Below are 15,904 nucleotides of genomic sequence, written 5' to 3' on the forward strand. Positions count from 1 at the left end.
TGCAACGAATCAGATAAAACTATTATTTGTCTCCTTTTCTGTAGAATCAGGCCAAACTGTTAAAACACACACACACACCCAACAATCTGTAGACACCCCTGACCTCTGGGTCAAGACGGTCGAGACCCTCTGGCCCCCGGGGGTCATGCTGATGCACAGAGCAGGGTCGTCGAGGTCAAGACAGGAGGAGGAAGAGGGCCAACAAACACACGGCGCAGATCTGTGATGATTACAGACAACAGCCAATAACGAGCGCTCACCTCTGACCTTATCGCCGTGGAAACGTGAGGGAATGCCTGTCACAGAGAGAGAAGAATAACTCAATCTATCACTGAACGGTGAGGGAGGGGGACAGAGGAAAAGGAAAAGAGGAGGGAGAGAGATTTGGAGATGTGGTCAATAAAATACCAGCTTCACCCATCCCACAGTCCCCTTTTCCCCTTATTGGAGCTCTTGTTCTGTCTTCAAAACAGACGCCATCACAGACACAAGAAGCAGCCAACCACCCCCCCCTCCCCTTGCCCCTTCCACCACCTCTTCTCATCTCTTCCCCTCCTTGGCTCTTTCTCTATCATTTGCCTGTCAGATGCATGCTGTGGCAGAATAAGAGCTGACACCCCGGTCCCAGCAGCAACCAGGGGCTGCCATCAGCACTTAAACATTTTCTCTCTCTGCTACTTCCCCCTCCTCTCCCCAGCGTCCATGCAGCACTCTAACTGCTGACAAATAACACAGAGAAGATGACAAATAAAGGGAGAGAGAAACGATGGAAAAAGAAGAAAGCCCTCCTCCATCTCACTATTATTCCTGTTTTCCCTTCCCCTCATGTTTTCTGTTCACCCTCCTCCCTCTCAGCCCCAGTGAGGTCGCTGACCTTGAGTGAGTGAGCCTCATTACCCAGTCACTCTGTATCCACTCACACTCGCACTATGTGTGTGTGTGTGTGTGTGTGTGCGTGTGTATGTGTGTGTGTGTGTGTGTGCATGACCATGGCTTGACGAGACAAATGGTAAATATATTTGTCATTCCTGAAGTCACTCAGGCAGTTTCAGAAAAGACGTTAAAAGAGACGACAGGGGATAGGCGTCATCGCAGAGAGGCACGAAAAGATTAAAAGATGGTGAATGGAGGATGGTAGAATGGAGGATAAAGTGGCTGGGCGATGAGTGGGTGGATTGTGGGAGGTGGAGGGTGGGGTGGTAGAGGGTGGCTTGCGTTGGATCAAAGATAATTGTCAGCGGAAGTCATTATGCACATATTGTACAGAGAAACCGATTCTTCTCATCATTCCTCCTCTCATCTTCATCAGCCTCTCGGTCTTTTCCATACCATCAAGAGAAAGAGAGAGAGAGAAAAAAAATAAATAAATGGCTGGGACAGAAATTTGTTTGGACGTGAAACTGAATCCACACCACCATCAGCATTAGTCTGTTACAGAAACACTTGCAAATGATCCAAAAGGCAGCACAATCACAGAACTGTCTCCTCTCTTCCAAACTTATGACACAGCCTCAGACGTTCAGTAATGACACCCTGAAACGCAGTCTTACTGAGGTTTGGCTTGGGTGGCTATGGCGGGTTTTGATTGGTTTTGTCTGTGCGTCTTTGTGTGCGGTGCATACTGTGTACGTGTGACGGTGTCAGTCTTCATGTATGTGTGAGCAAATGAGGATGAGATGGGAGGGGGGTACGTTCTGTTTCTCCATCCCCCCTTTCCCAAGAAAAACCTAATTTCAGCCCCCAAGCTAAACTCTGGACTCAGGCTGTCTGGTGCCTGTCTGGCCACGAAACTATCCCAAACACGCCATTCATGCGTGCTCACATAGACATGTGTTACCAGAGTGTGGCCTGCTGAAGCCCTGAATCAGCACGCACACACTCACACACTCACTCTCATACACACACACTCGGCTGACGCTGTCCCACCACAGCATGCAGAGCGGCATAAATCAAGACTGTTAATGGGCCTGAGCCACAGGGCTTCACTGTGATTCTCTACTCCTTCAAACTCTTTCTCTCTCCTCTACCCCCCCCCCCCCCTCTCTTTCGCTTTCTCTTTCTCTCTCCTGCTCTCTCTCTTTCTCTCGTGTCCATCTGTCCATTTGCAAGTATGAGCAGAGCACACTGACACACATACTGAGTGGGAAATTAGCCTGCTGCTGTGACATTCGGTCCTGTGAGTGTCTGTGTATGTATCTGTGTTTCTGTTTGTGATCATGTGCATGCACATAAAGCGGTGCATATGTAAGTCAGCATATGTGTATGCACGCAGACAGTATGTACATCTGATTTTCTATGCAGAGCTGGAAAAACTTTACATAATATGTCCTCTAGATTGTATAATTGATTGTTTTTAAATGATATGAAGAGGATTGTTTGTGGCTTGATTTTTAATAAGGTCATTTTAGAACTAGTCTGCCTAGGTACTCACAGGTGACTAATTAAAGCAGTAATATCTGCTGTCTAATGAGTTCTCAGTGCTGCTCTTATTACAGCCATGTCTCCATTCATCCATAGACCTATCACATTTAACCTGCGATTGTGTAGATGGTGTCTATCTATCTATCTATCTATCTATCTATCTATCTATCTATCTATCTATCTATCTATCTATGTCCATCTGTCCATTTGCAAGTATAACACACACACTGAGTGGGAGGTTAGCCTGCTGCTGTGACATTGGTCTTCAGTGTGTGTGTGTGTGTGTGTGTGTGTGTGCGTGCGTGTGTGTGTGTGTGTGAGAGAGTGTGAGAGATATGTTATGCTTTGTTTGGGCCCCGCTCTGTCTATCCAGATGGTGATATCTGGTGATTATATCTGTATGTATCTCCTCCTCCATCCTGCACCCTGCGAGGGTCAGGCAGGTCCCACCCTCGCCATGCCACCATCCGCGGTGCCACATCAATTGCACTCCCCCGGGAAACACACGCCCCCACAGCCAGGATCAGATCAGTAGAGCTCCACAGGAGAGTTTTGAACTTCTCTCAGCACATTTCCCGACCCTGGGTTGACCACCGAGGTGACCCCTGACCTCTGATCTGACTCTGCGACCTCCAAACCTGCGTCTGTCCTCTCTGATGCTTTCTGACCTCAAAGGATCATAAATCACTGCTTCAGACACAGACTGGCCCTCAAGTTTTTCTCAGTGATTTCTTGTACTATAAAGGTACTATATGTTCTATTATATAAGTGCAAGTTTCATGGTCTGTCATCAGACACAATTTACATGATAAAATATTCTAAACTCAAGGTTAATTAACTGCTCTGAGCTTTCTAGCTAATTATTAGTGACTTTTCATGCAAAAATGCCAAATGTTTCCTGTTCTCCCCTTCTTGAATGTGAGGACTTGTTGCCTTTACTTTATCTTATATGATAGTAAATTGAATATTTTTGGCTTTTGGGCTATTGGTCAAATAAAACAAGATGTGTGAAGATGTCATCTGTTATGTCTGCTGTTTTTCATTGTTTTCTTACTGAATAAATACTTCACTACTTCAGAAAATAATAAGCAGATTAATTAACAATGAAAATAATTGTCAGTTGCAGACCCAGTAATTACAGGTAGCCATTTAAAGGGAGGAGATTTAACCCCTGTCACTATTTCCTCTCTGATTTTCTCCCCTTTCCTTTCCTATGTACTTTAAAACACTTTAATGGCACTCTTCTTCTTATCTTCTTATCAATGTATCTAATCTATATTTTCTTATCAACATGTATCTAATCTATAAATCTTAGACACATGTGCTAGACTGATGCATTATGGTGGTTATACTGTATCAAGCTTTTCTGCAAATCACAGATCTGCCTTCTGGGATATCTGGCATGATGGTGTGTGCAACCGGTGCTGTCACTTGTCAGTCAGCTGTCACTTAATATCTTGCACTGCTGAATTAAAACACTGAGGAAAGACTTAAGAATTTTCTATGGAGGGAAAGCAGTTTTTAAACATTTTATCAAGATAACAGCTATTCAGATGTGTCATATTCCACAGCTCTTGAGGGAAATCCTGGCAGTCTGCACTAACTAACCAGATCAAGGATTATTCCAGCTCCGCCGCCAGCACACACACGTACTCAGACACACACACACATCCACATTACCTGGGGGGTCTGAGCTCCCCCTCTATGGGCCTTCACCCCACACGCTCATCTCAATTAATCACCCAACAAAACAGATGTCAGGAACAAAGGAACGATCTCCAGGCCTGTGGGGTAAAGGGGGGAGGAGGAGAGGGGTGTTGGGAGAGGGAGGGAGGAGAGGAGAGGAGAGGAGAAGCAAAGGGAGGAAGGATGGCTGTAGGAAAAAGGGAAAAGGAGAATTAAGTGTCAGCGTGTTTAGAGCTGGGCGGTTTGTAAGAGGCAGGTGATTCGAGGTTGGAGGGGCAGTTCGAGTGGGATGTGTTAGCTGTTGATGCGTTCGAGCCCAGTGCTACTGTTACTGTACAATACAAGATGAAACTGTAAAAGAGTAGGAAAAAAAAGGAAGAAGTCACGATGTAAGAGGGGGAGAGAGCGAGAGACGGCAAGAGAGTGAGAAAACAACAAAGCCCTGGAGATGAAAGACGGTCTACAAAACAATGGATACAAAATAATGCTCTGCGGTGTGCAGAAATAGAGCAAAGATTGAAAACCTGCCAAGATAAAGACAAACCCCCGCTTTTGAACTGTCACTTCACTGCGATACTGTCAGAAAACAAATGGCAATCTTGACAGGTTTCAGCTGCTTTGAAAGAGACAGAATCATATTTTATTCACATACGCATATTTTATGGCTTTTATAGCAAAGATCATAACCTGTTGTTAAGCACTGAATTCTTGAGTCTTGTGCTAAATTATTGACATCTACATAATGTACAGATGGAAGGAGGGGAGGTGGCATAGAGGGGATGAAAGCAGAGGAAATAAGAAGGGAAGATTGGGGGAAAAAGAGACAGGAGAGCTGCAGGGTGGAGGCAATGCTGAGAGAACTCAAATCTCCACATTTTTACATGCACACTGTTGTTTTTACATGAATCCATGAAAAAGCGCCACACAGTCCGAGGCCTGAACATTACAGGGGAGGCCATCAATCTGCTGGCATTATCTCCCCACTGTTTCTTTTCTTCCATCCGCCCATCCTTCTCGAGCAGCAGTCCTCTGTCTCTCTCTCTCTCTCTCCGTCCGCCTGTGGAGTGTGGACAGTGAGAGTTACAGCTCGCATCAATAACAGGCAGATAACAGCCCAGTCTTCAGTTTTCAAGCACAGCCTTAAATCACATCAGCCCTGGAGGGAAGCAAATGAAGAGAGAGGAGGAGAAGGGGAAAGCCTAACACTTATAAGGCACACGGCAACAACAACAACAGTGCAGCGATGGTCAAATACACACAAGTGGAGGAGAGCTGTATTGGAAAAAATTACAAGAACGCATCAATTTATGCAGCATAAAAACAAGGCTCGGTGTTGTAACTGAGAGTTCACACACTGAGCAACACACTGAGGGAGGAGAGAGAAGGAGACGTGATGACTGAGGGTGTGTGTGTGTGTTTGTGTGTCTATTTGCATATGTGTCACTGCATGACTTCAGGCCCATTTTTCTGTATGTTTGTATGACAGCAGCGCATCGCCGACCTGCAGCACACGACATGAAAAAGCACTTAATGAAGTGCTCCATCCCACCGGCACACATCGAACCACGACTCATTGGGAAACACTGACCTCAGTTGTAGGCACTGAACTAACACACATAAATACACACAAGTGCTTGTGCTTCAAGGATAACTTTGCCTTATTAAAACGTGGGTCTCATTTTCATAATTTTCCCTGTCCTTGTCAGGACAATAATAATGTAATTACCAAGTTAATTGCTAAGATCTGAATACACGGCGACATCACTGAATAGAAGTGAAACACTTCTTGGTGTCTCTGAGGCAAACTTCTTGGATCAACTTTGACCTGCTGTACTTGCCATAGTTGTCCTCACTTCAGCTGCAGTCATCTTCTGTTTTAATTCCAAATTATGATCATTTTACAGCTCCGAAACACTTCTTTTTTTTTTTGCTTTAAACTCAGCACAATCTACATTTCTCCATCTTTTCCTGTCACCTCACCCAACTAGGATACACACATTTTTAAATAAAGCAGCTCATCTGTACACAAGGTAATCAGTCTGTCAGCATCACCCTTCTGTACTCAGCAGGTCATGAAATCTGTGTGTGGCCACAACATCGTCTGTATAAATATAATCTGCAGTGAAGAAAGATTGGTAACTCTTTGTTTAAATAATCTGTTGTCTTGTTTACAGCCTGTCTGATCATCTGACTGCACCTGTTTATTGTTAATAATGTTGTGGCGATCTTTCCGTGTCCACAGGTCTCAGCAACCTCTTTCAGAGTGACTACCAACAGAGCTGATGACCAAAGCTTTAGAAATAGGACTCCATTTGTACCTGAGTCAACCTATAAGTCAAAACCGTCATTTTAGAGCTCGGTATGTCTCCATAATTCAGCCTCCTCCATCCTTTCATCCATTGCACCTCCTTGTTCCCTCCCTCATCAGCACATCTACACTGCGACCCACATATCGCTCATCACTCCTCATTTGTCTCGTTTGTCTCCTCCCAACCCCCTCCCCCTCCTTCTCTGTCCTCTCTCTCTGGTTCGCTCTCTCTTGACATAATAAATCAGTGACACTTGTCTTTTCACTTCAGTGTCACACCGACAGGAGGAGTACACACACACACACACTAACACACAAACCCAGGAGAGAGTTGTGGGGGGGGTTGTACAGAGTATTAGGAGGTCTACCTTAGTCTATGCTCTACAGTAAACAGTGTGTGTGACATCCTCTGAGCTGAGGTCTGAGGTCAGCCGGTGTTACGACTCACTCTGTACCCTTTGTACTGCCAGGGTCACACATCCCTCATAGACAGCTGCTGTCCATGCTGCCCTGTGCTCAAAAGTATGGATCAGAACAGATAAAGAGATTTAAAGGGATTACTACACTCTGCTCACACACACACACACACACACAAACATACACTGGTGCGCACAGCATGGACGTGCACACTTTGTAGGGAGAGAGAGAGAAACTCATGGACTGCCATGTCCCTGCCTTATGAGAGAGTGTATTTTGCGGTGTGTGTTCAATAATGCCATTGTGTCCGGCCACGTAGTAGCTGACCTACTGACCTTTGCCCTGCTCTCAGCACCTGTCGACCGCGTTTACAGAAGAGGTCAGAGGTCGTCGGGGAACCTCCCAGTCACACTACCAGATGGAGCCCTTTTAACAGCAGGGACGACACCTGTTAAATACACACACACTCACTCACAAATGAAGACTGTGTGGCATCACAGTCCTGTTGGAGGCATATTTTTCTTCAGTGTGATCAATTGAAAAGCATATGCGTCCTGTGAGTGACAATGGTACTGACACACAGCTCTGTGCAGACACAACACACACACTACGCTCTATTTGACATGTCATGTGCGTTCAGTCACTCAGAGAATGTGCACCCTGTGACTGATGACCGGTCACACCTCACTAGCTCCGAACACAATGGCAGGAGGTCACAGTCACACAGTAGTAACTGTCCCTGGTCCATGTTTGTGAGTGAGTGTGTTTGAAAAAGTGTGTGAAACGGGGCATATGTTAACCACAATGACAATATGTGACTCAACAGTTCCTGTAGTTCAGTGAATTTCTCTGAAAAATATCTGAAGCCAAAGGTTTCACTTATAAAGATAGAAACACAAGACACTGAAAAATGTATGTGATTGTGTTTAAATTACACAACAATCACATCACAAGTGAGTGAGTTTAGATATTTAATTTCAAGTATGAAATATATTTTGATTAACTGATGAAAGTCTTACACAAAACTCTGTGTGTGTGTGTGTGTGTGTGTGTGTGTGTGTGTGTGTGTGTGTGTGTGTGTGTGTGTGTGTGTGTGTGTGTGTGTGTGTGTGGTGAGCTGTCACAGGAGATCTGGTGAGAGTGGGCTAATTGGAGTTAATTCACCATCTGTCTGTGTGAGCCAGCAGACAGGGTCATTAGCAGAGACAAGTCCAGCCACAGGGGAGGCCGAGAGGGGAATCACCATCCCTCACTTTCTCTCCCTCTGCCTTTAGTTTCCCCTCATCCTTCCTGTTTAAAAAAAAAACACTCTCTTGTCTCCATCTCTCTGTCTTCATGTCTGTTCGATCCTCCGTCACATTTTTATATCATGTTGTTTCACTTTCTTCCCCTTGCAAAGCTCAGACCCAAGAAACAGGTTGAATTCTTTGTTTGGAATCCTGATTCTGGTAAATGCAAAAGACTGAAGTGGTGATGATCTGACTGGTTGTTGAGTGGCCAGTGAGAGAAGACTTTTTCTTTTTAGTGATTGTTTTGTCAGATCACTGCTGCCCTCTACAGGCCAGACATGGGTCTAAGATCATAGCAAGAAGTAAAATAGATTTTTTTTTAAATGGAAATGATATCTGATATAAATCCTCTTACACTAAAAAGAGATTAACTGGGGTGATGCGACAAACTCTAAACACGTCCAAACATTCACTGAATGCAAAAAATATTATGTTATTCTATGATGAAAGTAACAGTGTGTTACTGTTCAGTGTGTTTTACCTCTCTTTCTCCATATATGTCCTGTATCACTCCTCCATAAAACAACATGCCATTAAAACTATCAAACAACAGCAATAACAAAAGGAGATCGCTCACAGTGGGAGGTACAACAGTGTGATAACTAAACCAGCTACAGTTTATTTATCGTGAAATATCACACAAGGAGTGTCTGCACACTCTACAGCTCAAATATAAACATCAGACGAGCCAACTAGCTAAAAAAAAACAAAAGCAGAGCATCAGAATTTAAAATGGTGATTTGACTAAAACAGAATTAAGTTAATAGATGAAGTATAAGTCAGCTGAGTGTTAGACATTTCACTCCACATATGTTCCTGTAAAATAACACTGGATTATTAACTCAGACTGTCGGATTTCTGCATCTTCATGGAGATCAGAATGAGATGAATGAGTTTTGAGGCCAATTTCTGACCCGGACCACCCACACAGGTTTGACTGATCTGTCTCCTGATGTTCTGCCCGGAGTCTCTGTGTCAGTCAGAGCTGTTCCACAGAGAATAACGACCAGGAGACAAACATCCAGTATTGGACGTTTTTAATCACACACTGAGGTAATATTTGCCTTCACTTCACCCAGAGCAGGCTGAGATCGTCATTGTCAGCATAGTTCAGGCCGGTCCAGTCTCTCTGTCACCGTGTGGTCTTGTACACCATAATTTACCCAGAATGAAAGCATAGAAACCCACTTTTTCATTACATCACACCGCGTACATGCCACAGCAACAAAAGATGAATCAGTGGGACGTTACAACTCTGCTTGATGGATTATTCTGTACAATGTTTGTCAGATACTTTGCTTTTGTTAATTTTAAATGTTTTCATCTAACGATGCTGGTCATGCTGGTCAGACATCCTTTGTATTTTACAACCACTGCCTTGTGCTCATCATCTCCACAGCAATGTTTAGGGGCTAATAATAGAAAAGACCTCATTTGCATCAAAGCCAGAGATAAAGTAAATTATGCCTGACACAACATCATTGAAAACATGTCGTGTATATATATATATATATATATATATATAAATAAGTGTTAACATTCATGTGTGCATGGAGACTTTGGCTTCTCTCAAATACGCTAAACAAATAGAATCCAAAGCAACAAATATGCACCACAACAAGATCTATGCGGTGTTAGATGTCTGGTGAAGGGTGGTGGAGCCAAATGGGGGATGAGGCCCTGAATGATTCAGGGGCTCAGAGCCAGACAGGAGCCCTGAAAAATGCCAGGAATTGTAGATATTTATTGTTTCAGGGCCCCGAGTGAGCTGTTGTCAGGACGCCCAGGATTTCTAGCAGGGCCCCTGAAGGTCAAAGGTGATGCTAAGGTCAGATTCACATGAACTACAGTACCTTCTCATTGCTGACAGACACATATATGATTCAAAGATACAATACAAACAGGGCACAAGACTGAGTTATGTTCGTGTGAGTTATAATCGACTATGTACTTTATCTTTTATGACGAATGATTGGTGAATCTTATGTTGTCTCCACACTGCTGAGAAGCTGCAAAACAGTTAATTCCCTCTATCACTGTCAGAAATGCACTTGCACTTGATCATTTCCACAAGTTTCTGAGCAGGCTGATAAAGACTAATACACATGAAAGAACATGTATTCAACCTAATTTATAAAATTTCCAGACAAGTAATAGATAACAAGTACTATGTTGTGTTTAAGAGGTGATAAGATAAGATAAATAAATATATATTTAAATGTTACACATTTACATATTCAATGGTGTAAGCACCAATAAAAGACCAGATAAATCATTCTAATACTTGAATTAAAGTGATAAAAATATCACCTGAGAGACACTAAAACTACAGCCCTGTTCTTAACAGACATTTTGTCTCGTTATAGTGGCGGAAGACATTCTCTGATCTTTTACTTTAGAGAAAATAGCAATACTACAATGCAGAGATACTTATAGTTATAACGAAAGATTTTACGGAAGTACAAGTATAAAAGTATTTGTATCAAAATCTTTCAAAATGTATCAAAAGTAAAGCTACTCATTGTAAAAAGTGATCCATTTCAGAAAGAAAAAAAAACATATTACAGGATTATGACTAGTAATGCTTTAATGTGTCCATAATGTTGCAACTGGAAAAGTAGAGCTGATTTTTATTATTTTATATACTGCTGGATATCTCGTGAATTTCTCCACTGGGATCAATAAAGTCTAATCTTAACATATGATAATACATCATAATTTCTTTTTTTGACAACATTTTGAATTATTAATCTGAATCTAATTGGAAAGTAACCAGTAATTATAGCCAAATAAAATGATAAATAATGATAAATGATAAATAAATAATAAATACATGTCGCAGAGTGAAAGGTACAACATTTGTTGCTGAACTGTAGAGGAGAAAAAGAATAAAGTAGCAGAAAATGAAAAGTACAAGTACCTCAAAATTGAACAGTGCTTGAGGTAATGTACTTAGTTACTTTATCCCCACTGGAAAAGCACAAGTCTGTTAACATTAACAATGGTTTTGTATTACCCAAATCATGACAGTGTGACAGTGAAACAGCACGCTCAATACCAGGACCCTGAAACTGGAGCAGCTAAATGGAATTCAGCCATCTGTAATTCGATTATTTACACCTTTTACTACAGGTCAAACAAGTCAAAAGGGTCCTCTGCATTGTATTGCATTTCATTATGAACAGTTGTTTTGCTATTGTTTCTTTTGTTCCTCCGTTACTGTCGGCGTTTAAACCAGTCAAATGCTTTGTGAGATCATCCAGGACCCAGTGTGTCTCTCAAACACCCTGGCTCTCTTGTCTTTTCCACAGTCAACCACTAAGAATCGCTGTAAAGCACCCGCTGTGTGTCTTCCCAGCAGCCAGGGGTGACCAGGTCAGTGAATGCCTCGCTGCAGTAACTCTGGGCTTCCTGCCAGGTCGAGGACATTTATGCCAAGTAGCACTCAGGAGGGAGGCAGGTGGCACAGCGCAGTCCTCTAAACATCTGGAGGATGAAGCCTTCTCTCTGGTTGCCAGTGGTCCTTGAAAAGCTTCCAACGATAAATATGATTGCATGACTCCTGTTTTCAGGCTTCTCTCACGGGCCAAAACATTGAGAACATAGCTTTCATTTTCAATTAAATTAAATTTGCTTTATTGGCATGAATGCAACACAGACAGTATTACCAAAGCATCAAGTAATATTGAGATTATTACAAAAGGAAAAGGGTACAATCCATAAAATTAAGGAAACAGTTTTTTCTCCAAAGATGGACTGTATTAAAATATGTAGGTTGCTCATCTATGATATAACATTCATTTTTTCATGTTAAGAGTATAACCACATTATATTTAGGGTTTAAACATCAATGTCAATGAATCAAGTATCGGCTGTAACCTAAAACATGTGTGATCATCACATTTTAATAGTGTTTACAGCACACGACTGATGTAAGAAGAGGTCCTTTGGGAGTTCATCCCAAATGTATTTATGCTTAAAAACTGTTTGCTAAACCACATTCCTGAAAATAATATACTGTATGTGTGTGTCAGCTTTTTCATGATATGACACATTTACATTTATAATACACATTTTTATTTTCTTTGTCTTTTTTCCCTTCATTTTCTTCTTCTGAAACTATTGCTGAAAAATGAGAAAGGGGAGGTTTACTGGGGTAAAACATCAAGTAATTTGGATCAACAGGTTAACAAACTGCCCAATAAGTTTACTCAAAAGGGATACCAATACTTAAAAGCATCTATAATGTGGGGATATTTAGTTAAAGACTGATTATATGTTATTTAATGCATGTTACATGAGGTGGTGCTGGCTCTTTGGAGCTTTGCCGTATAGTAACTTAATGTACCTCATATATAATATGCAGGAGCCTATACTCCGGTATCAAAATGTAAATGTAAATTTAGTTTGTTTGTCCAGATGTGGTTAATTCATAGTTTTTTGTATTCACTTGCGCTGTATACAGAAGCTGTGACAATATGATGTTCACCCTTTGTTTCAATGTGATTATGCTGGAGGTTATTATGACGGTGACGATGCTTATGACTTCCACCAGGGGCCGCTGGCCGCCGGCTGTGGCCGCTGAGGGCTAACGGAGCTGGGTTATTCATTTGTGGAGATCCGGTCGCTCCGACGCTGCTGGAGATGCCCCAGAAGGTGAAGGAGCCTGGCAGTTACCTTTGTATGAGCAAACAGCTTTGTAGATGAAAGTTTCTGCAGGCTAAAAGGGGGTCGGATACGCTTCGCGATGAGCCGGAGTAAAAGATAAGTTGTTTTGGACTTCCCGGACGTGGACATTGTTCGGCTGTGAAGCTCACAAGTTTAGACAGCTAACGCTACGCCGACGAATGCTAACGTTAGCGCAGCAGCGTTAGCCTAGCCTGCTAGGTAAATAGTACGCCTGCCTTTTGGAGTTTCCTGCTTCTGTGTCCACGTTGTCACCATAGAAACTGTGCCATTAGTGGTCACTTTGTACCACCACTCTATTGAATATGATAGTATGATTCGCTCATACGAGATGGGTGGGTTTTTGTTACGGTACTCACAAAGCTAACTGGCTATAGTTAGCCTGTTCGCATGCTAGCTGACACTAGCTAACGTTGCCGAGCCAGCCAGCAACTTCGGCAGGAGAGTGTCGGCGAGCTCCCCACGACAGTATTGTCGCTCACAATCAACCTCTGCTGCTAAAAGCGGCCAACCTGCAGTCATGTTTGAAATGGAGACACATATATCGTGCCTTTTCCCGGAGATCCTGGCCATTATTTTCAGTTATCTGGACGTTAAAGACAAAGGAAGAGTAGCCCAAGTGTGCGCGGCCTGGAGGGACGCGTCCTACCACAAGTCGGTGTGGAGGGGGGTGGAAGCCAAGCTCCATCTGCGGCGAGCAAACCCGTCTCTGTTTCCCAGTCTGCAGACCAGGGGGATCAAGAAAGTCCAGATTCTCAGTCTGAGGCGAAGTCTGAGCTACGTGATTCAAGGGATGCCGCACATCGAAAGCCTTAACCTGTGTGGATGTTTCAACCTCACAGACAACGGACTCGGACATGCCTTTGTGCAGGACATCCCATCCCTGCGAGTGCTGAACCTCAGCCTCTGTAAACAGATCACTGACTCCAGCCTGGGCAGGATTGCCCAGTACCTCAAAAACCTGGAGGTGCTTGAACTTGGGGGCTGCAGCAATATCACAAACACAGGCCTGTTGCTCATCGCCTGGGGCTTGCACAGACTCAAGAGCCTTAACCTGCGCAGCTGCAGGCATGTGTCCGATGTGGGCATCGGTCACCTGTCTGGCATGACCCGCAGCGCTGCAGAGGGCTGCCTGTCCCTGGAGAAGCTAACCTTGCAGGACTGCCAGAAGCTGACTGACCTGTCCCTCAAACATGTCTCAAAGGGCCTGAACAAGCTCAAAGTGCTCAACCTGAGCTTCTGTGGAGGGATATCCGACGCTGGGATGATCCACCTGTCGCACATGACCCACCTGTGCAGCCTGAACTTGCGGTCTTGTGATAACATCAGTGACACGGGGATAATGCATTTGGCCATGGGCTCCCTCCGGTTGTCTGGACTTGACGTCTCCTTCTGTGACAAGATCGGAGACCAGAGCCTGGCTTACATTGCCCAGGGGCTGTATCAGCTCAAGTCCCTCTCTCTTTGCTCCTGCCATATCAGCGATGATGGCATCAACAGGATGGTACGCCAGATGCACGAACTTAAGACCCTCAACATTGGACAGTGTGTGAGGATCACAGACAAAGGGTTGGAGTTGATAGCTGACCACCTGACCCAGCTGACAGGGATCGATCTGTACGGTTGTACTAAGATCACCAAGAGGGGTCTGGAGAGGATAACACAACTCCCGTGCCTTAAAGTGTTAAACCTGGGACTGTGGCAGATGACTGAGAGCGAGAGAGTGAGGTGAAACCTCTCCTCCTTAGTATACATGTGTTGCATTGTGTATAGAGCTCTGTTGCGTTCTTAGAGCCTGTATCCTCTCTTAATTTTACCTTCTATACTGTGACTAAAAACAAAGAGAGAGAATTTGCATTGATTACTGGATTATTGTTCACCTCCGCTGCAATACTCCACTCCTACTCAAATCAAGTTTTAGTCTTGTGCTCTCTTTTGATGTGCATTGTTTAATCTCAGCCTGTGTACAGTTCTTACTATCTAGCTACCTCACCCATCAAACACAGGAGTGCCTACTATCGCTGAATACTAGATTACATTGCATATTTTTGTGACTTATATACCAATGGAGGTTTTGATATTTTAAAAACAAACCTCAGCAGACTCATAGTAAGGCATTTAAACTCTTAACAGAAAGGCTGGAGTACCTTGGATTGAAGTTTTGATAGAATGTGTTTTTTTTCTTTTGGCTGATGTATTTTTTACTTGCGTAACCAATATTTTTTTGTATCGAATGACTGTTGTTGACAAAATTGTACTTCAAATTGAAGTGGGTGGATCACTCCTCTTTGTTTACCACTCTGTCTTTGTTTACCTATGTATAGTTGGCTATGTTTCATATTCCTGAGGAAATGAGGGTGTATCAGACGTTCCAGTATGCTACTCTGTCAAAGGTTCACCAACACGACTACAGTAAGGCGTAGTTATTAACAGCTGCCAAGGCTATATGCAATACCTTAAAACTGTTTATCAGCGTTTTTTCTCCTGAGGAGCTTCCAACGATAGTGTCAGAGTATTTGTTTAAAAAAGCAGTAATTTAAGATTGTTTTATATTCATACAGTAGTGATATTTATGAATAAAGATGGCAAATATGTTTCAGTTTTGTCTGTTTTACTTGTAGAATTTGTTAACCATTATCTGATTTATAATTGTAACCAAAGATCTCTAAGGTTTGTGCAGCTTAGAGCACAATTTGTCTTTCTCCTGTAAAAAAAAGTTTTTTGTGTATATGCTGCTCAAGATAATCAGAAGAATTCCTTTTGATTTCACACCTTTAGCATCTCAGAGGGGCTACTGCTAAATTAAATCTAGAGTGACTCTTACAATTAAGCCGGCAATTATCATCTTAATCATTTCACAGCAGGTAATACCAATTTAACTTGTGCAGCTGAAGAGAATTCACACTCCATTACACATTTTAACAAACGGACATGTAAACACTGGACAAAAAAAGGCTGATAATGTACTTCTAGTCAGACACAGACCTTACACACTCAATACATGAGTTTGTGAGGCTCTAACTGTAACACTGATGAGTTGTTTAAGCACATTACCACAGACATTTTGGGCTCCTGTAGCTACACTTTTTGGAGGCCA

The 15,904-nt window shown here is 43.0% G+C and overlaps 1 protein-coding gene across 1 annotated transcript; it reads left to right on the top strand.

The window, feature by feature from the left end:
* Positions 1 to 12,756: 12,756 nt before the first annotated feature.
* Positions 12,757 to 15,406, top strand: LOC139201369 (F-box/LRR-repeat protein 14-like). The gene has a single exon (XM_070830664.1). The coding sequence runs from the start codon at positions 13,328 to 13,330 to the stop codon at positions 14,537 to 14,539; it is 1,212 nt and encodes a 403-aa protein (XP_070686765.1). The 5' UTR covers positions 12,757 to 13,327; the 3' UTR covers positions 14,540 to 15,406.
* Positions 15,407 to 15,904: the final 498 nt, after the last annotated feature.

The sequence above is a fragment of the Pempheris klunzingeri genome, chromosome 5 (genome assembly GCF_042242105.1).
Source record: "Pempheris klunzingeri isolate RE-2024b chromosome 5, fPemKlu1.hap1, whole genome shotgun sequence".
Classification (NCBI taxonomy): domain Eukaryota; kingdom Metazoa; phylum Chordata; class Actinopteri; order Acropomatiformes; family Pempheridae; genus Pempheris; species Pempheris klunzingeri.